General features: G+C 50.8%; 1 protein-coding gene across 2 annotated transcripts; it reads right to left on the bottom strand.

Moving 5' to 3' along the window:
* Nucleotides 1-62: 62 nt before the first annotated feature.
* Nucleotides 63-21,295, bottom strand: PKM (pyruvate kinase M1/2). Of its 2 annotated transcripts, XM_075045727.1 has the most exons (11): nucleotides 21,134-21,295; nucleotides 15,226-15,395; nucleotides 14,747-14,838; nucleotides 11,603-11,734; nucleotides 11,216-11,402; nucleotides 10,107-10,377; nucleotides 9,299-9,449; nucleotides 8,252-8,404; nucleotides 4,545-4,711; nucleotides 1,478-1,659; nucleotides 63-904 (listed from the first exon to the last, which is right to left on the bottom strand). In XM_075045727.1, the coding sequence occupies exons 2-11, from the start codon at nucleotides 15,374-15,376 to the stop codon at nucleotides 798-800; spliced, it is 1,593 nt and encodes a 530-aa protein (XP_074901828.1). In that variant the 5' UTR covers nucleotides 15,377-15,395; nucleotides 21,134-21,295; the 3' UTR covers nucleotides 63-797. The 2 variants fall into 2 exon arrangements, with proteins under 2 accessions (XP_074901828.1, XP_074901827.1); XM_075045726.1 differs by lacking the exons at nucleotides 4,545-4,711; nucleotides 21,134-21,295 and adding an exon at nucleotides 3,881-4,047.
* Nucleotides 21,296-21,983: the final 688 nt, after the last annotated feature.

Genomic DNA, 21,983 nt, shown 5'->3' with positions numbered 1-21,983 from the left:
GCTGGCAGAACACACACCCCCCCCGCCCCCCATCCCATCCCAAGGAGCAGGGCAGGCCGGCGGGTGCTTCAGCTTCTCTTTATTGATGGAGAGTTGTGCTCTACCAGCCCAGGGGCCCGTCGGAGTGCAGGGGGAGGAAGGAGGCTCGGGGCTGGGGGGGGGGGGGAATGTGTGGGCAAGGGGCAAACACGACTGACACACAGACGACGCTGCAAGGGGAGCACAGGAAGGCCTTCGCACTGCGTCGGGAACCAACACCTTTCTTCTACCCCCAACCCCTGGAACAAAAAACAAAACCCACTGGCTTCGAGGGGGCTGGATTCACCTTGGATTTGGTCTGCACGGGAGGAGGGGGGGGGGGGGAAGGAGCAGCTTCCCTGGAGTTAGGAGGGTTACAGCAGAACCGTTGACCACATGTCACCTCTCCCCTTCCCCATCACCCCGAAACAGGGGCAGGGAAAGGGACGTTTCACACCCTGAGGACAGTCACTAAACTAGGAGGAGGCCCAGCTGCACGCAGGAACCTCCGACACCGACCCCAACATACATCGGGGCAGGACTTGGCTACGGGGAAAGATTTTAAAAAAACTAAACACTTCAAGTATTTTTTTTTTTTTTTTTTTTTTTTAGTGATTTAAGGTCTCTTCCCCCCTGCTGCTGCACTGGGTGGTGTTTAGCAACCTACATCCACTCTAGGGAGAAGGAGAACAGCGCAAGCGATGGCTGGTCTAATGCGAGGGGAGAGGGGAGCGGGGTGGGGGGGAAGGAAGGTGTGTGCGCTGGTTGGAGTCAGTCGTTCAAGGAACCGGCACCACACGCATGGTGTTGGTGTAGCCCGAGCCGGGACGCCAGCCCGTCAGTACGATGACCAGGTCACCACTCTTGAAGAACCCACGTGCTTTGCCTAGGAGAGAAGAGAGGGAGGTGTCAGAGCTCAGGTCCCACTGCCGTCAGCTTGCTGCGGGGGGGGGAACATCACTTGTCACCCACTCCCCTTGCCACCGAGGTGCAGCAGCTGTGGCCCTAGGCTAGTATCAAGACCCCGTCCTCCTGCTGCCCACCCATCTCGGACCCTTCGCCTCTGCTTTTGGCTCCTCTGCGACACAGAGCTTGAAATTCAACAGCACGAGATTTGGAGAGGGACCGGAGAAAGGAGCCACCACGCTCCAGACTTCTCTTGTCTCCAGCATCGCGGTTCAAGCACTTATCACGTTAAAACCAACCTCGTTTTCTGCTGGGACCTATTTTAAGGCAGCTGTGACAAACTCACTGTCCCATTTCACAATCGGATGCGGCTGTGCTTATGCAACTACCATACCCCGTTTCCCAGTCGGATACCATTACCACACAGGCAGGCAGTTCCTCTCCCCTTGTCACCAGTCCCCATCAGTAACCCCCGAAGCACCATCCAAGGTGCTCAGGACCACCACATCCCACCAGACTGTTCCCCAGAGGAGGCTGGAGCAGCATCACTCACCAACATTCATGCCCAGGTTCACACGGAGATCCACGTCCTCCGCCCATGCGTCATGGGCTGGTTCTTTGCACAGGACAGGGAAGATGCCCCGGTAGAGGTGGGCCTGGCGCGCCGTCTGGTCGTTACGGGTCACAGCAATGATGGGAGCCCGCGGGCGGTACCGGGACACCAGGTGTGCTGACCTAGAAGGAAACCAGACATGAGGTGAAGCACCGCGTTACAGGCACAGCCACCCAAGAGGAAGCCCGTGTACAGCCAAAGGGAGCCCAAGCGGCGGCGAGGTTTGCCTGTCACCCTGGAGGGCTCCACAAAACCCCTGAAGGGACACAGAGGATGACCACAGGAGCTACTGGCAAGAGCCAAGCTCACCAACGAGCTTGATGCTCTGCTGAATTCCCAGTCAGGCAACTGGGCGGACCACCACCAAAGGCCATCCTTTGGCGGCAGTCCCTACTCGTGGTGAAAATCACCTCGCCTCCAAGTTTAGGAAGTGCCATCTGGGTGTTTTGGTCCCGAAAACAAGCCTTTATTTGTCTCTGTTGCTATGTTAAGGTGGCAAGGTGCCATTTATTCTGGCCTCTGCAAGCAGTCCTTGGCATCTCAATGGGGGTCCCTGCAAGTTCCCTCTGTTTTGAGGAGCTCCCGCTTTATGGGATGGAAAGAGCCCACGCCAGCAGTGCTACCCAAAGCTTGCCAAGGAGGAAGCCATTTGCCTCCCAGCCACGTTCACCTGCTGAAGCCAGTGAACAGGCCAGTTCCTCCACACAGAGCTCTGCTCTTGTGCCCAACAGGAAGCAAATGCAACCAAGGCCAAAATTTATACCAGAAAGTTGGGCACAAAGTCCTGAAAATGCCTTAAAATAGCAAGCAGCACACCCTGGGTGGGGACTACAGCTTCCCTTTCCCTGGGCGCTGCTTACAGAGGGCATCGGCAAATAAGTGGAGCTTAACACTGCAAGGCCATGGCATTTACAGCTCCATCTTTCCAACGAGCATGCCAGTATCTCCACTAGCTTTTGCAGCCTCATTTAGTGGAGCCAAGCTCAGCAATATTCAGATTCAAGGATTGCTGCTTAAAGTAGGCAGTAGCAGTCTGCTCAAAGCACCCAAACACACGTGCCAGCTCTCAGACAATCCTTCCCACGCTGTCCAAGAAGCCTCCCGGTAGCTCAAGGAGATCCAGGTACTCAAAGGCTGTAACAGAATCCACAGCTAAAAATATTCAAATATCAGAGTTCAAGTCTCTTTAAAAAGGTCAAGTGTAAGACTGGAACCTTTTACAAAGAAACATTAGAAGCACGAGGGTGTCCAGAAACTGACTGCTTATAGTCACTCCTCATCTCTGCAGAAAGTGGCTGCTTCAAATCGTTTTAAGCGTAAATCTAGGTGAAGGATTCACCAATGGTCCAGATCTTCAGGTAGACCGTGCCCAGCACATATAACCACATCTCTGCTGCTGCACTATTTCTTTGGTCCAAATCCAGTGCAAGAAATTCAGATTTTCTTCCAGAAAGCAGTCTGAGACTTATGGTCGGACGTGCTTTGAGAGCGGGCAGCCTAGTTCCTCTAGATGGAAAAGCCGATCAGCAAGGCTTCAGCTCCCTTTCCACAACTGGAAGAGTGAGTCTCTACTCAGTAGTTGTCACCATCGCTGGACAGAAATCCCAAACTATATAGTTCCAGTGCATCCGCATTGCTGTCTTTCACCTGCAGCCAAGGCACTGACCTCAACTGAGTGCAGGCAGCACTTGGCTGCTGGGTGCCTGCCAGATGCCTGCCTGTTCAGTGAGATTATCGAAGGCAGGCATAAGGAAGCCTTTAAGAGGAAATTTCTAATGCTTTCAGTTTCCCTGCCTAACAATTCTAGGCTAAGCAGTCCCTCTTTGCCACTTGGGCTTAAGCAAGCAGGGCTGATGCCTGAAAGGTTCAGCAAGGGACCAGTAACTTGGATGCTACTACAAAAGGCCTAAGGCCTTGATTAAAAAAAAAAATTAAAAAAAAAATTCTGCATCCACTGAACTTCTGCCTTACTGTTAAATGGAGGAATTCTTGCCAAGAAGTTTGAATCGAAGCTGCAACACTTATTTTCCCTTGACTCTTCCAGCCAGCGCTGCTGGCAGAGATGCCATTTGCAACAGCAAGGGGAGGCAGGGCTCGCTGCTGATGCCACGCTGGCAGGGGCAGGCTGAGGAACTCGGAGGTTACGTATGTGCAGATGTTTAAGATGTCTGCCCATCTCCTGAGGAACCGCCACTGCAGGCAGGCGGCCTGGGCTCCCAGTCGCTGCCAAAACCCAGGCTTCGCTGTTACAACTCTGGTCTTTCAAAGCCATCTTTTTGCGAGTCTCCTTCCCCCACCCTGTCACGAAGTGGGCTTGACCTGAGGGAACCTGTCACCTCCTACCTTCCAGACTTGGTGAGGACAATAATGGCCCCGCTGCAGCACTTGAAGGACGCTTCCACAGCGCCAACAGCGGCGGCCTCCGTGGGATCACAGTTCAGGGAAGTCAGACGACGCAGTTCCTCAAACAACTGCCTGTGAAAGATGGCGGCTTCGGCCTCCCGGGCAATCTATAAGAGCAACATGCATTCGGGAAGACAACACTCACGTCAGTTGCTCGGGGCAGCACAGGGTAAGGCGAGGTGCTCTATCAGCAAGGTGTCACACTAATACTGTCAGCTTTTGACATTAACCAATTAGCAGGCCCAGATTTAGTTCAACACGCTGGGGCGGAGGGCCACAACACTCAGCCACCAGACCAGCACAGCCTCATAGAGGAACCATTCGATCCTCAGGGTTTCTTTTCGGAATTGGTGGCACCTACTGAGTCACCTCGCCCTGCTGAGCCCACACTCGGGTGACATTCATGCCAACTGCCAGGCACTCTCGCTCTGCTCCTGCCTACCTGGAGTCCCTCCCTGCCACAGAGAAGTCAACTCAGACCGCAGCAGTTATGCAAGGCTGATACTGTAGCAGCAAGCTGCTTGCTAAACATTTGCAGTGTTAGAACGGAGCGTGTTTTTACTCATGGGAAGAACTGGCACCAAGCCCCCTCTCTGGGCCCTACCTGCCAGACTCGGTCAGAACTATCAGGGCTGGAGCTAAGCACTTAAAAGAGGCCTCCACTGCTCCTACTGCCATGGCATCGGCAGGGTCCCTGTTGTTAACATTGAGGCGGAAAATTTCTTCGAACAGCTGACGATGAAACATTGCAGCCTCAGCCTCACGAGCGATCTGCAGGCCCGAGTAAGAGGGAAGGAGGAGAAAAGAGGAAAGAAAAGAAGGAAAAATATACCAGAGTAACATGAGATCACGTTAATTTGCTTAATTGTCATAGTAATGCAGGCAAGGGGATATTAAAGGTCAGGCTGTGAAACTCCTTGGCTCTCAGGTTGTGAATTTGTTGAACACAACTCAGACTAACGTGCCACAGCCACACTGCCTGGTCCACCATGCCATTTAACTGGTGGGCCCTGGTCACTGGGCAGGCATTGCAAAGGTGGCATTCCTGCTATATTTTGGAGTCCTTTCAGAGCAGCCAAACACAGATTGCTTTTCAAGGACTACAGCAAGCCCATTCAGGCCGCACTTTGCTGTTGCTTCTTATTACTTCCTTGAGAGACTCTCATGCCATCTGCTTGCCTCCAATTCCTCAAGAGGCAGTCTCTGTAGCTCCATGTTCCCCCTTCATATTCTCCCAACACCACACAGCACTGCTAGAACAGTCTTCATGGAGCCAACATGCAAGCAACACACTTTCAACGGCACCCCTGAAGTTGGGAGACTGTCTCTCTCGGCTTCGTTAGATTTAGTTTAACTTGAGAGCCAATGAAGTTTCACCTCCAAGAGTTGTACCAACTTCCCTTTCAGTAATAGAGAAATAAAGAGGAACAAGTCTTCTTTACAGGGTTGTCACAATGTGTACGTTGGGGTGTTTGTACAGCGCCAGACTTGGACAGACGAGAGATGCAGAAGCGTAACTAAGGGCTTTCTCTTCAGGCTAAGCATTTGCAACAAGTTCAGTAATCTATTCATCCCAGTACACTGGGAATCACTCACATTTAAATCCTCATCTCAGAAGGCTGCGATAGCCCTTGACAACCCGATAAAGAAGGCTTGGAGAGACTAGAAAAGCATGCAAAGGTTGATCATCTTTTCAAGGACAACTTCATACAGTTACTCCAGAAAGTGAGCAGCCACTACACAAAGCATGACAAGTTGATGTTTAAGCAGAGACTGAAGTGCCCTTATAGTGAAAGCTTTGTAGTTAGACCCCTTCCAAATAAGAATTTTGCTGCTCTAGTGTTAATGAATTATTTTATGTGATGCTAGGAATTATCCCTCTTCCACAGATATCAGTCTAAGCCAAAGTAGTTAAGTATCTTATGTCTAAAAATAACAGGACACATGTGACAGGCAGGAACAGTACTCCAGCGCCAACTCTAGTCCTAAAGCAGTGAGTTTTGTTACTGCTGGCTTTACACTTGCTGTTAGATAAAATGGAAGTATCTGCCTCGAAACACTTACTCCAAATGCAAGGGCTGGCAGCCAGGCAGTTTAACTTCAGCTCCTAGTCCAAAAGCAGGCAGCTCTGCCTAACACGCAGAGTGAACATGAGTTTAAAGGGAGGCCTGCACTCCCCAGTTGTAAGAGAATATGTGTATACACGTGCCTGTTTTGACAGTGGAAAGGCACAGCAATTCTTAATGCCATGTCACAGCTAGCTTTACTCACACGGAAATGGCTAGAGGGTTTCCAGTTGGTACACAGGTGGAGATACCAGGGTGGAGGTGAGAGAAAGGAAAACGGAGCAGCTATTTAAACATTGGTCCTGTCAGACAGAATGGCCAGGGCAGGATTTGAAGACAACTGTGGATCATGGACTGGAATTGGAAGGAAGCCATTCCCACAAACAGGAAACAGCCTGCCCAATATTTGGAAGCTTGCTACTAAACTCAAACCACATGGCATTTTTGTCACAGAGATGCCAGCTACTGAAGAGCAAGCTCATTTGTACGAGGCTAGCTGGAAAGGGATCGCTAAGCAAAATCCCTTCAGAGTCCCAGCAAAGCTGCTGGGACAGGCTGGCAATAGACAGGTCAAGTCTTTGAGAGGTGCAAGGATAGCACATAGCACAGACCCTGATCATTCTCAGCATCACAGCCCACGTTTGCTGCCTGCACTTCACGACAGAGAGAGCTTTACTTGCAATACTCCTGTAGCACCACTTCATAAACAAATACATAAGCCCAAACTGATACCAATTTCAGGCCAGGGAATGCATACAGGAGCCACTCTTTACCAGAGGCAAGGTGCTCTCTCCCTGCTATGACCACTTGGCCACTTGAGAAGGAAATATTCCTCTGCTCTGGCCATGCTGCAGATTTTCAGACCGTGGTTATTCAGGGCACTGTCGCTGGGCAGGGCTTCTCTCGACTAACACCAAGTGAATTAGCTCACATGAAAGATCCTGACTGTATGGGTATATGCTCCTACCTTCACAGAGTTGGCACCTCACTGCCTGTGCTATGTTACATTAAATAAAGTGAAACTGTATTTGCTCCTCTGCACAGAGGGTTAAAACCACTACTGCAGGGGCCTGGCAGAGTGAACACCACCATTCCCAGGTCTGCAGGAAGAGAGAAGCACATGCAACGGATCCTGAGCTCAGGCTACAGGTACAATGCAATGTGCCCGAGTCTAAAAATTAATGCCAGAATGGAAACCCAGGTGGTAAGGTTTGCTGCAGCAAGTTTCCAACTCTGGGTGGAGAGTCAACCCTCCTGTTTTAGGGGGTGAAAACTGAGGAAGAACCTTTTAGGTGCACTGTTAGTGTTCAGCCTGTAAACCAGCAGTCGCTGCGCAGTAATCATCAAGTCATATTTTGCATTTACCACGTGCAAAAAACACCACTCCATATTGACGAGATAAAGGTAAAATATTTACATAATGCACTGCAAACAAACACTAGCTGAGTTCATTAATCTATATAACCTGAATTGCAAATAAAACTGGTGAGTTATAACTGGTGACAGTTATCACTGCTATGATTCACAGCACTGGTAACTGGGGAGAAGTAACACTTGCAGATATTTGACATGAGGCTTTTTTTCAGCTGAAATGCAAGCTGGGTGAACTCAAAGCAGAGCAGAGGTTTCTGGCAGTTCAGGCATGTAGAAATATGGTGCTGTCAGTACTCGTGCAACAAACACTCCCAACACCAAGCACACCAGGTGCTGAATGCAACAGAGCGCTCTAAATGAGACTCACAAGCCTCCCCCCCATCCCACCCTCCCTCCCACCACGGAGGAGTCAGCCAATACCTTTCATTATCTAGAGATAAACTGCTTAAGCAGCTCCTTGACCTTGGAGAAGTTTAAGGCATTTAATATGCCAAAATGAATAGGGCATTTGGAGAAATTCATACCAAGGTAACAGCAAAAAAAACCTTTACCCTGGCCTAAACAAAAATTACTATGAGAAATCTTAAGTTTTAGATTTCAGGGCACTGCAGAGCAGTTCTCAGCTCTGCCCAACAATAGTTTGGAGCACACAAAGTGAGGTTTCAGGCCCTCAGGACCATGCTCGGTAAAGAAACACCTACAGCAGGAGTGTGAACAAAGAAATCACTACTTCGGACTGCTAGGTGCTGCCACCTAGCACCAGACATTTAGATCTTCAGGTGCCTGGCTCAGGTGGAAGATGCAGGGCAACAGAGAACTGCTACTTTCACCTGTGGGACAAGCCCCCCACCAGAGCGAAGGCTGTACTCACAGCATGCTGCATGCGCACAGCCTCAAGCGGGTAGTCTCCCTTGGCAGTCTCTCCGGAGAGCATGATGCAGTCTGCTCCATCCAGGACAGCATTAGCAACATCACTGCCCTCAGCGCGGGTCGGGCGAGGTTTCTTGATCATGCTTTCCAGCATCTGGAAAAGAACAAATCTGAAGAAATTAAGACAGTGCAGAAGGATGCAGCTGCTTTTTCACGAGCGTGCTTCAGTATATTTTATAGATGGGTAGGGCAGAAGATAGGATGCAGCCGAAGGACTCTGGGAGAAGAATTCTCCTGTGGGTTCAGGACAGAGGGACCTGGTCCCTAACCAGCTTTGAATTAAAGCATCTATCAGTGAGAAAAACACTTCCTCATGAAACACCACCTGAGGCAGCATTTCAGTTGCATTTCAGTAGCAATACAGGAAGAGGAAGGAGCATATGCCACTGTAAATCCAGAACCTTGTCTGATGACCACTGTCTAAAGACAGTTTTCGCTTCCACAGCCTGTGCAGAGAATCAGCACAGCCAGGAAACCAGCCCTCCCAGTGCCTGAGGACTGTCCATACATGATCCCTACTGGAACCAGTGAAGCTAAGCATCCGGTCTCCCTCCCTCACTAGCAGCTCCCACAATAAGGAGATGGATCTTTTACTCAGTTCCTTCTGACACTGCAGCGTGGGCCCATCTTGCTAAGGTTCCCAGGTATCTTCCAAGTCTTCTCTGTTAGACACAGATGTGCTGCTACAAGATGGCAAGGCAAAGCATAAGCGATTTTTTCCCCAGAATTTGTTTAGTCAGCCCAAAAGGCTCATACTGCATGAGGTTTTGAGGGGTACAACCTTCAGCAGACAGACAAGAGGTCCTGTAACCTTGCTCGGGAAGATCCCAAACACATCTTTAAAGAAATGCCTCAAGATGAGCTCAAGCAAAACCTCTTTCCTCTTGGCATCTCACTCTCTAGCAAACACCATCAAGCCATGACAGCTATTGACGTTCCCACCCTGCCAGACTCAGGCAGTTACGAGCTAGTGTTGCATTTCGAGTACCTGAGTGGCACAGATGATGGGTTTGCCAGCCCTGTTGCAGCGCCCAATCATCATCTTCTGGGCGAGGAAGACTTTTTCAGCAGGGATCTCAATTCCCAGGTCACCGCGGGCCACCATAATGCCATCGCTGGCCTCCATGATCTCATCAAACCTGACAGCAAGGGAAGAGGTTTGTTACCCCCATTTGTTCTGCAAAGCACCTTCCCATCTGTTCTGTCCTCCCCCTCTGAAAGAGGGCATTGCTCCCAAGCATAACACACAGCTACGCTGTCGGCACATGGGCTTTCCACATCCCATTTTGGTAAGCTGTAATGCCAAGGAAGGAGGAAGAAAACCAACACCAAGTGATAGCATGTATAAAGCACTATAGAAAGCTATAAAAAGACAGACTGAGAGGAGCATGAGTTGATCTGAGATATTTTGGTCTGACAGTTTGTCGCAATTGTGGTGATTCCCATGCATTAGCCTGCTGATTTGCATCCAGAACAGCAAGTCTGCTTTAGTTTGAACTCACATTTGCTACAAAGACTATTGTGGATTTTTCAGGATGCGGGGAGAACTGTGACATTGTCCCCATGAGCTCAGGGCGTGTGACAGTTACACAACCCACTGCTCATACCACACCTACGTCAAGTCCCACGCACGTGGCATTAAGTGACAGCCTGCATTACCACCCTGTTACTCGGACTAGACAGTTTTCTGCTGCTGGCAAGCCAGAGACCAGGAGTCCTGACTACAATGTGAATGGGCTGTGCTCTTCCGTTGATACAGGGTGATAGACCTGCAATGCCACCTGCACAAAGCTCACCTGCGCACACCCTCATGGTTCTCAATCTTGCTGATGATCTTGATGTTCTTTCCCTTTTCCCCTAGCACCTTCCTGACAGCATGGACATCAGCAGCTTTGCGGATGAAGGAAGCAAACACCATATCCACGTTCTGCTCCACACCGAATTTTAGGTCCTGAATGTCCTTTTCAGAGACCGCAGGCAGGTCGACTGCAGCGCCAGGCAAGTTCACTCCCTTCTTGCTGCCGAGCATGCCGCCGTTCTCAACCTCCGTCATGAGATAGTCCTTGCCTGAAACAGATGTGTTCCCACAGTCAGTGTTTACCAGCAAGCTCCCCACTGCCGGCTCCCACACCACCTCCCGACCTGAGAACAGCAGTGCCAACAGCCATCGCACGCTATAAGAACCACATCACTGCTCTCTTCAGAGGACTTATGTAACACACAAGCTTGCAATTTACCCACGGGAGCACAACAGACCAGTTTAAACCACTTCTACGCTGTTTTTGGAGAAGATGCCATTTGTTCCATGTAGGAGGTTGAGACTGCCTCCCCCAAAAAAGCTACCAGGTTGCACTTCTGCACACAGGAGCCCTGTGATACCAAACTGAGCACCCCAAAAGCCTCACCTCAATCTCCCTGCACACTCTGGCTGGGATTAGAGATGATACCTTGAGGCTAAAGAAGTCTAGGCACCACTATAAAGGAAGTATTGTGGAACTAACCTTGCCCCTACATTACCAGTTAAAGCTAGTTCTGTCTCTAACCACAAAACTCAGGGTTTATGCTGTAAAACTAGTTACATCCTGCATTAAAAATATGAATTAGCCTGGCTAAAGTATGAATTAGCTAAACAGACTTTGATCACGAGCACTGCTACGTCCCTACCACACATTCACCTTTGAAGAGGGATTTTAGATGTCAGTCTAGTTAAACCCAGCTGAAGTCAGTTTTTGGAAACTTGCTACACTTGAAGGAGAGAAAGTTTTGCACAAAGTCTCACTACAGCATTAAGAACCAAGTAATCCTTTAATACAGAACTGCAAGCTAAAAAATAGTTAGTGGAGGGAAACCACAAATATATCCTGAGGAAAGAACAGGCATCATAGCCGGAATGGTTGTTACCCACCTTTCTCCTTAACCAGCAAGGAAATCAGACCATCATCCACATAGATCTTGCTGCCAATTTCTACAACCTTGGTGATATTCTTGTAGTCCACCCACAGCACATTCTCATCGCAGTTCTCCATGAAGGCATCATCCAGGGTCACTTTGAGCGGTGCACCTTTCTTGAGCTCCACTTCTGCTGTGCCACTCTGCGTGTCAAAACATGCATTTTAGCAAACACAGTAAAAACCAGCACACAACCACCTCTCAGCTTGCAGCAGTTCATTCCAATTTTTGGTAGCTAGCTCACTACCATGAGACATTTTTTTTGTTTGGAAAATGCCACAGGCATAATACGGTATCCAGTCTCACGTGCTGAAAAAAGTGGCAGAAAAAAAGAGCAACTTACTCCCTTAATGAGTCCAGTTCTGATTTCAGGTCCCTTGGTATCCAGTGCAATAGCCACAGGTCTGTAGGTGATAGGATCAGAGGCAAAGCTCTCTGTGGCTTCTCGCACGTTCTTGATTGTGCCCTCATGATACTGGTGAGGGGGGGAAAAAAAAAAAAAGATGGAAATGTTCAGCCCATTTCTACTCCACCGCTTTCCACTGCTTACAAATAAACCAAGACCACTACACACCCCAAACACCGCCCAAGCTGACAGCTCTGCTCTCACATGCTAAATTTCAGTTCTAGCTTGAGAATTTAATTCAGACTGAGCTTCCAGAAAAGCAGAGTGTGAGGAAACAAAGGCCCTCCCCACATTAAAGTGGGGTCTGGCAGTTATCTGACTGTGACTTTGGTGCCCCCAGTTCTAATCCCAAAAGGACAACTCAAGGAGAGAGCCCAGGTGCTCGGCTGACATGATTTTCCATCAGGACATACACTTGCCTTTTGAAGATGGCCCACCAACCAAGAGGCCTTTAGGAAGAACGTTTCTGAAAGCTTTGCTGAACACCTGCCTATTCAACATGGCAGAACATGGGCAGCACTGGCAGCTGGATGGTTATGTGCGTGGAAAGACTCCTGAATGCCAGAAGAACGTCACAGCTAAGCTACTGCCACACATGGCTGTTCTCCTCCTCCCTTCAAAGCACAGAAGGGAGGATGCCATTCTCTGCACTGCTGACTCCCCCACAGACTTCCAGCCTGACCCCTCTTATCAGTCCCACAGGCGAGCAGATGGACAAGTTTTTTTTACAATTCTTTTGCTTAAATTTCCCCTAAAGACAAAGGATTTGCTAAGAGGACATTATGCACTTAAGTATTTACATTTTATTTTGAGAGCCAAAGCAATCGCAGCCAGAAGTTCAAGACTCCAGCACCACGCACCCGGCTTCCAAACTTTCAAGTGTGCAAGAGCATTTCATTAACACTGCCAGTTTCAGGACAGACAGTTCTGTGGGGAAACTCCCATCCCAACTACCTCAAATGAGCTTCAGATGACAGCAGATCAGTTTACTTTACTTGCTTAAACAACATTAAGAGATAACCTTGACTGCAAGTTGTGTAACGCTTGACAGACTTTTCTAGATAAGAAATAACCTTTCCCCTCTCTGTACTAGACTGACGGCGTTTGACCTGACTCACCTAGAAACACCCAGCTCCCCCCACACCATTCAGCTGCCTCAACACAAGCCCCAAACACGGACTTCAGTATCACGGGGACAATAATCCAGCTCCAGGAAGGTGGGGCTGGAAAATGCTGTGCTTAAGTTTGTGTGCATGCCCTCTGCTAGAGATACACAATGGCTAACTCTTTAGAGCAGGAAAAATTTAGTTTATTGATTGAGTGTGCAAGTTGAGGGGGAGAAGGCCCCGACCCTTCCATGCACCGCAGCCTAGATGGATGCAGTACAGAAAACCTGCCTGAATGGTGCTATTACATTTATCTGATCCCAGCCACCCAGGATTTTTCCTTTTTAGTTTGACAGCAAGGACTAACTGAAGTCTGACTTCCTGAAGAGTTACATATCCAGGACAGGAATGCAGGCAGAGCTGGAAGTAAAAGCCATTTTTGTTCCTATATAAAATGGTGGCAGCCAGGTGCTAAAGGACCTCTGGTAAAGTTGAAGCCCCATTAAATGCTTTGGGGTGGACACAAGAATCAAAGCACTTGTGACAGATGAAAATTCTTTGGGGCTTCGCTGGTAACTGGAACATTTTGGAGGAACCAGGAGAGGACTCAGATTTAAGACTGGCTATGGCTGACAGTCAAACTCAACAGGAGATGACAGCAAGACCAGACTCTGCTGTAACCTAACCTCATCTGTGTGAAATGTGCAGTTAGACCTCACCCAAAGCAGAAAGCCACAGGTCCCTGTCCTTGATCTCAGCTAACAAGTATGCAAACCACAGAAGCAGCTCCGCTAGGCAGCAACGGTGTGAAAACTCCCAGTTTCAGCCTGGCCACCAATTCCCTGATGAGCCACCCAGCCCAAGAGCCACCCAGCTGCAGGATTTGACTACTGGAAGGCAGAGTAATTCCACACTACCCTTTCTTCAGGCAGATTTTGCTAACTACAGCCTATGCACCGACACTACACCAGGGTGTTTAGTCAAGGTCTGATGGTCGTCCACAGTTAAGCATCAGACCTTTCGATTCTGACAGTGCCCTGTGGCCTTTAAAGGCCACAAGGGTGAGAAGCCAAGCTGTTATGCCCCATGAGGCTCACGGTTCAGTAAGTAAAGCCACCTACAGCTGCTACTGGCTACTGTCTGACATTTTGAAAGCTGGAGGGCAGCCAGGGTAAAAAAAAACTCAGCTCAGGGTGGCATTCTAGGCAACCTGGAATGGGATCCTCAGCTCCTCCAGTATCACTTAGGATCTCATCTATTTATATCAATAAGGGTTTGTCTGCCACAAATCATGTTGATTTCTTTTGACCTTATTCTTAAAAGCTCACCACACCACCTCCCAAATACCATGGTGCTAACTGCATGACTCCCAGGAACACAACCAGAGTTGCTGGTTAGCCAAGCAAACCCAGGAGTTCAATTCTTTCAACTAGGCACAGTAATTACTTCAAATCACTAACAGTTTTCTCTTGAGACAAGGTTATTCATTGATTGCCCGCTTGCAAAATACCCAGCAACTAAACAAGAAGCGAGATGAGCAACCAATTGCTGTGCACCTCTGCAGGAGTACACAACTAAACAGGGACAAATTTTCTCAGCTTCTATTAACTGAGAAGCAGCAGCTTTGTACAGCGAACAGCAGGACATGAGGAAGAACTGAAGGATTTCATGACAAGCAGTTGGCACACAAGTGTCAAGTATCAGTTACCTGGCTCCCTGGTACAGAGAAAGGGTGCGGAACCAACTTCAACTACTTTCAAAATGGCTCAGAAAGCACACTTAAATGTTAACAGCAATTACACAGGCTCAATATGTACAACCAGTATGCTTTCCACAAAAGCAGAGCTAAGTTTTGCCTTCCCACACTAAGGCTGGCCTGGGCTAAGCTGGATTTCCCTCTTCCATGAGGGACAGGGTGAGCAGACGCACACACAGAGCCCGGTGAGGGCTGTATCAGCTCAGACCCCACCCTCACCTCGTGGGTGCCGTGAGAGAAGTTGAGGCGGGCAACATTCATTCCAGATTTAATCATTTCCTTCAGCTTCTCCACCGAGCGGGAGGCTGGGCCTAGGAGGAAGAAACAGTTTGAATATTAACTTTGTAAAAATAATGAGATAACGCACACACGCCAGGCTGTTTCATGTGGAAGAGAAAAGGTATAATGGATACAGACTTGCTCAGCGCTAAAGCAGCTCATCTCTACGGAAAGCAAAGATTGCTTTAACTTGCCTTGAGGTGCACAGCAGAACCTAAGCAGTTCTGATTTCCCTGGCTACTGGATTCACTCCTAGCAATAACATGGGTTAGGCAGACATGGGAAAATCGTGTTCTTTCAACACACAAGTTCAGCCCTGGCAAGGGATGAAAGCTGAAGCCTTCTCACAATTTCCCTAACAAGTTTCACCAACACAGGGATTCACAGCTGCAATTCTCTCCTATCTAGGAATCGCGTACCAATGGTGCAGATGATGCCGGTGTTTCTCGCAATGGTTGGCTCCGAGTCAATGTCCAAGCGGCACATGTGCTCCAGGAAGGTGTCCGCCATGGCAGCGTGCAGCTGCTGGGTCTGGATGAAAGCGGTCCCTGCATCGTGGTGCTTCGACATCGTTGCTGGAATCCTGTGTCTAGAAGAGAATAAAGCAGTGCCAGGTTTAGGAATCCCCCAGACTTGCTCATCAAGCAGAGACACCAACACACCCACGTGATGAATATGGAGGTAACAAGAAAGCTGCTACTGGGTCAAACTATCTTTATGTTCCTACTTGAGAGTCTTAGATACAGGCAAGACACACTGCTATTTCCATGTCATCCCCCACGTGCACCACCCAAAGCTCACCTGCCTTCTATGCAGATGTTCCCTTCATAGCTTCTCTTCATTGCCAGTCTTCCCTTGGAGCTACACAACGCAACAAAATTCAAGCACTTGAGTGCACAGGCAGAGATTCTGCCTCATCCCTCCCAGCTCTCAATCATTTCTCCTACAGGCCTCAACTGCGTTACCCATCGCAGCCGGGGATCGGCGCAGCTCAGCACTAGCGTGACTGCGGATATGCTCTTACACGGGCAATCTTCTGCCGAGAAGCACCTAATCACAGCAAAGTCCACCTAAGCTTAAAACCCATCCTTTAAGCCCATACAAGCAAGTAAACTTGAGTTGATTAAACACAACACCTTGGCAGAGAACATGTAAAAGACTGAAGATTCCTTTAATACACTCAAGGTCCCTTTTCAAACTGAGGATGCTGCAGATCGTCCCTGTCCCCTGCATTCCCCCCTCACCCACGGTGGCAGAAAACCACCACAAGGTTTAAAACTTGTTATTTTTTTTTTCCAAGTTTGGATTAAAAAAAAAAAAAACTCTCTGAACTCAGGCTGCTTGCCTCTACAGGATTAGAGCATCCCCACAACAGCAGGAACAGCCCACAGTCCCAAGAGGAAGCTGAACTGAAGCTTAACTGTCCACTCGTATGGCAGGACACTCATTTCCCAGCAGTGCTGCTACCCCCAGGCATTTCTAATTGCACACCTCAGGCCGCACCGTAATAATCTTGTTCTCAGGTAGCAGTAGCTAGTGAAAGCTCTTTGTCCTCTTCGACCTGCCCAGGCTAGATTGCTGGTGTTCAAAAAGCCTCTGGTTAAGAGAGTGATTTAAGGCAGTGGCTACTGGCATGGGCAGATCACTAGTTTTGACTTCAAACAATGGTTTGACTTCAAACTTCATCCCCTGGGCACACAGGGGATACTCAAAGCAGGCTGCTCTTTCAGCATAAGCTGCCTTCACCTAAAAGATAAACCTTTAGCGTGGCACTCGTAGAAATATGGGCTGCTGCTCAGCTAAAGGTAGGGATAGAGCAGGGGGGTTGTTTTGCCTGCCCCAAGCAGACAAAAAAAAAAAAAAAAAAAAAACAACCAGTAAGTCACAAAATGGCGTTTAGCTGCACACACCAGCTAGCTCAGTGTATTCAGCTTTGAAACAGAGGCACTAATAAACCCGAAAGCTTTGTCAAAGTTAGCGGGGCTGACCAGAACAAAGCCATGCCTCTAAGGAACAGGCAGGGAGATCCCCTGCCAGCCCGCCATGTGCCTGCCCGGTGCCGCAGAGGCTCTGTTCGCGCCGACGCTCCTCCCTTCAGCCACTTCTGCTCTGCAGACCTTCCCCACGTACGTGCAGATCGTGCAGATCCTCTCACAGGCAACCATGACTCACCATCGCCTCGTTCCCATGCGGCATAAAGGAGTCAGGCCAGTGAAAACCATAATTTGTCCTGGCAAAGCCTCCTTTCCCTCAGCCCTGCCAGAAGCTGCTGATTCACCAGAGTCAGTACAAGAAGGTCTGCCCACATAAAAAGCCCGACAAAGTCCCATTATTATAGGAAAACCCACTGGTCAGGCCTGAAACATTGTGTTTTAGCCCTCTAACACTTGCTGCTGCATCCTCTGACACCTGCGGAGCAGCACCGGCTTCTCTAGATGCCAAAAAAACCCAAGCCTTTGCTGGGAAATCGCCTCCATGCAAACACGGGCGATCAGGTCTGCGCAGCTTCTGGGAACAAGAGGAGTATGAAACAACGGGATCCTGAGACAGAAACTGCATCCAGAGCATGACTTGGAAGTTTTTAAAAATAGGCAGGTGAGTTCCCCCTATCTCATGGAAATCCCACACCCACTCAAGTCATTTGCAAATATAATTTTAAACCCCCTAAAGCCTTTATAAATAGGAAAGTTAAGTTCCCAGTCAGAACTCCCTTCACAAGATTTTCCAGCAGTTCAGTGAGCTCAGAAAAATTAATCACAGACACTGTGACCTTGTCCAGGGGCGAGAGCAGAAGCGCAGCAGCCAAAAAGTATCCCAAATACACATCTGCCCGCAGCACCGTGCCCTGCTACCAACAAGCTTCGCTTTTTAATACTTCCTCCTGCCTCCCATTACCATGTATTTACAAAGCACCGACTGAATTCTACTCGAAGGACCAGTCTCATAAATGTAACAGGAATGTCTGGCATTTCCCACTACTCCAGACTTGCTTTTTTTAAAATCAAACAGAGGAGCAAGGACTTCAAGGACACCCAAAGACACTCAGTGTGGGCTGAGCAAGGAAGGGGGTAAGCAATACCCTACAAAGCCTGAATGTTTCCAGCACTGAATAAATCTGAATTTCTTCCTCAAGGAATAACAATTACATCTCCAAGTTTATTACTTGGGCTGCCTGTGCTTCAGGCAGGGCATCCCAAAGATGTCTGGTATGTCCCTGGCTCTTGAATATTCTAGAAAGAGCCGTTTGAGGTCAGGACAACCGGTTTTGCAGTAGCGAGGTGACTAACTCCAGCCAGCTCATCCTGCGGTTGGCTGAGAGAGACCCTAGAGAAACCCTAAATCCATGGCACCTCCGGATCTGCCCTGGGGGATGGGGAAAGGAGAGGCAGCGGCATTCCCCACCCTGGGCCAATTCTTTGCTGTTATCAGTGACAAAGGGAAGTGGAAACTGCAGAAGCCTAGCAGGGACTGTCCCCAGGCAGGACCGGCATTAACCACCTCCATGCCGGACAAAGACGTTTTACTGCCTGTAAAAGGTGCAGACAGGCAGCAGGGATGCTCATGGCGGGTGACTATTCGGGTTTTATTGGTCAGCCTCACTTACATAACCTCACTGACGCTGCAGAAGAAGGCTGCTCACGCCCAGTGTCCCTGGCCAGAGGCAGAAATGGTTTGAGTTAGCAGTTATATTTGAGAAGGGCAGGGTTATGAAACCGGGCAGGCCTTCAGATTCCCAAAAAAAGCCTGGAAAAAACATTAGTTTTGTTCATTCCAGAAGCTAAAGGCACACAACAACAAAAAAATACAGTTCCGTAGCAAAGCAGGCTTTTAATACAGCCTGTCAAGCCCTCTTCCAGGAAGTAAGGACAACACATTCTTCCCTGGGTGGCTGGTGCAGGGGGTGGCGTCGCGCCGTTACGTAAGTACAAGATGGCCACCCCAAAATGCCATCTCTTTTCTGCAACGCTAGGATGGGACCCAGAAGCCACCACCTGCCCCTGGCTGGCATACACTCTCCCCGGCAGCGAGCCACAGCTCCGCGGGAGGAAAGACCTACAGCTCTGCAATGGAGACGCCTCTCTGGCTTTTCAGCAGATGAGCTACGTGGGCCGGGAAGGTCAGGCCAGCCTGCATGGCACTGGGCAACATCAGCACTTTCCCTGTGTGCAGATGGATTAGCCTTGCCTTAGCTGAGCCTGCCCTCCCTGGAGGGTAAAGGGATACAGGAGGCTTAACAAAAAAATTAAGCAAGTCGAGGTGACAAGCATCAGATATTTGGCAATGAGAAAGATTTATCTTGAGGGTATTTGTAGTGCAGGCAGACCCACCAACTTTACCTTGCAGCATGTTGCTCTGACAGAAGACAAGCCTGGCCCCACACCAGCAGAAACCACCTAACTGCCTTCAAGGAAACTGTAAAAATCTTTTCTGCATTATAAAAGAAAGTTTGGGGTTTTGTTTTTGGGGTTTTTTTACATTTATATATAACTCTAGGTAGAAGTATAGATCCCTCTGCTGTATCCCCAGCTCCAGGATGAGGATTTGCTGCGCACCCAGCCGTGGGTGGCAGCGACAAGGTATTGCAGCCCCATTCCCTCATTCCCTACGTGCCATCCATCACCGCTTGCTGCAGCAGCCCCAGCGCCGTCTTCCCCCAGGGAGAACAAGGGCCTCCAGCCAGGCGGGAGATAAAGGACTAGCACGTGGTCCGGCCAGCCTGGGAAACGTTTTGTTTCTAGCAAATTACATTATTAGCTTGGTGTGTGGAAAGGGAACTAACACCGGCACTGGATCACTCCAGCTACTGCCAATAAATTAAGGTTCTCATAAAATTTACAGCTTTGGGCAGATAAAGAAGTCGGTAGTCAAGAAAAACACAGGCTGCTCAAGAAACGGGCTCAGAAGCAGCGCCGCAGTCTCCGCAAGCTCGTTATTTAGCGAGAGTGAAGTTTCTCTGACGGGTTTCGCAGGGAAGAGTCCCAGCTTCAAACACGTGGCTCGCAGCAGAGCTTCCTGCCTCGGCTGAAAAGGCCTTCGTTAATCTGGTGACGGTTTGGAAACCAGCCAGCATCAGCATGACCCATTAGGCCATCAAACGTTAGCTCCTCTAAATTAGCCTAAATTCTGCTTTATAAATGGGATGTTGGGCATAAAATTACGTGCTTAGGAGTGAAATTTTTTTAATTAAGCACTCCTGCTTGCACAACAAGCCCTCGAGTTTCCCTGGGGGTATCTGGGTAACCAAGAAACCTCTTTGTCATGCAACCTTTAGGCCAAGGCAGGTCAGGATTAACAGCAGCCCTTCCCAGGAGCAGGAGGTAACCGGAAAGTTAAGACATTAACATCACAAAAACCTCTGGAAAACACTGATTTCTGTTAACCTGGGCCTCTCCGATAACGAGCTGCCGTATCGGAACAAAGCAGGTTTTCAGAGATTGCCCTCTACTTTTATTAATCTGAGGAGACAGTCGGGAGGTTGCCATTGTCCACCGACAAAAGCACTATTCATGCCCAGCTAGCCTGCAAAGAGGGTTTAAACACATTTCAAAGGTTTTCACAGTTCAAGGGACTGTCCAAATCAATTGGACGTGTTTAGGCAGGCATAATTAAGGGAGAAGATTAATTCAGAAGGGGCTTTCTCTTCCGGGGGGGAGGAATAAAGAGGCTGCAGCATCAGTGGTGAGTTTAGCGAGCCGTACACTGATTTAAGCTGATGCCCTTCAGAGCATCGCCGCGGCTCTTACGTGAGCGCAGACACGGGAAGGGGGGGGTGAGGCGAGCCGAGGGGGAGCCGGCAAAGCGCTTCTTTCCGTCTCCATCTGACTCAGCCTCCCAGAAGACTCCGGCCCAGCCCCGGCCATCAGGAAGGCGGCCGAGATGTTGCAATCGGGGGGCCCGCGCTCCGTTTCACCGCCCGGTCTGCGGGGCACACACCCCTCAGCTCAAAGACCTTCCCCCCCCTCCCTCCCTCCCCAACACACACGGCGTGTCCCCTCCGTCCCCGTTCCCCCCCGTTCCCCCCCTTAGGCCGGCGGTGCCCGGGCGCGATCGTTTCCCCACCGGGGTTGGGCGGGACCCGGCGCCGCGCCACGTGCTCGGGCGCCGCGAGCCCGCCACACGCGCGCACCCCCACCTTCCCAGGGGGCACCGCGGCCGCGCTCTGCTCTCCCCCCCACCCCCCCCCACCCCCTAACCGTCGCCTGAGGGAGACCCTCACCCGACGGCGGGAACGGGGATGATGGCGGCGGCGGAGGAGGCAGCGGGTACCGCTGCTCGCTCGCCGCCGCCACCACCACCACCACCCGCTGGCCCTCAGGCCGCCGTTACCTGCCGCCGCCCGGCCTCGCCCCTCGCCCGTCCTCTCCGAGAGCCGCCGCTCCTCTGCGCGCCGCCCCGCCGCCCCGCCAAGGTGATCCCGGCCGGCCGAGCCGCAGCACCGCCCCCCCTTGCCACCACCCCACCCCCCCCCCCCCCGCCCCGGGCGGATCCCTCCGCCGCCCGCCCCGCCAAGGAGGGGAGGGGAGGGGGGAGGAGGCGGGGCGCCGGGACTCCTTTCGTCGGCGGAAGCACAAGGCGCGGAAGGAGGCTCTGCGGTCAACCCACGCGCCCGGCCGGCCAATGAGGGCGGCGGCGCACCCGCCGCGCACGCAGCCGGAGAGTGGCCGCGCCCCGCCCCGCCGCTCTTAAAGGCGCCGCGCCTCGTCCCCGCCGCTCTTAAAGGAGCCGCGCCACCCACAACCCCTACCAGCCCCACTCGCTGCGGGGCGCTGGTGGACCCCAAGGGCAGGGGTCGGGGTCCCTCTCGCCGGGGTGGGCAGCGGCGCTGGGCTTTTTGGCGTGGTGGTGGAGGGACTTGAGCCTTTAATTGACACACACACACCCCCCCCCAGGGACAGTGGGGGACCCTGGGCTGGGGACATTGGGCGCCCAACGTGGATGCTCTGCAGTGGGACACTGGGGACACCGTGTTGGGGACACTGGGGACGCCAGGCTGGGGATGTCGGGGACTGTGCTGGGGTCCCCGTGATGGGACCCTGGGGACACCGTGCCAGCTGCGCGGGGACCCAACGTGGGCGCCCTGTGCCAGGTCCACGGGGACCCTGGGCTGGGGCCCCCGTGCTGGAGATGTTCGGGACCCTGTCCCAGGACCCTGGGGACGTTGGGGACCCATCATGGC

The sequence above is a fragment of the Buteo buteo genome, chromosome 13, assembly GCF_964188355.1.
Source record: "Buteo buteo chromosome 13, bButBut1.hap1.1, whole genome shotgun sequence".
Taxonomy (NCBI): Eukaryota; Metazoa; Chordata; class Aves; order Accipitriformes; family Accipitridae; genus Buteo; species Buteo buteo.
The sequence above is the reverse complement of the archived record's forward strand: the minus strand, read 5'-3'. Positions and strand labels throughout refer to the sequence as shown.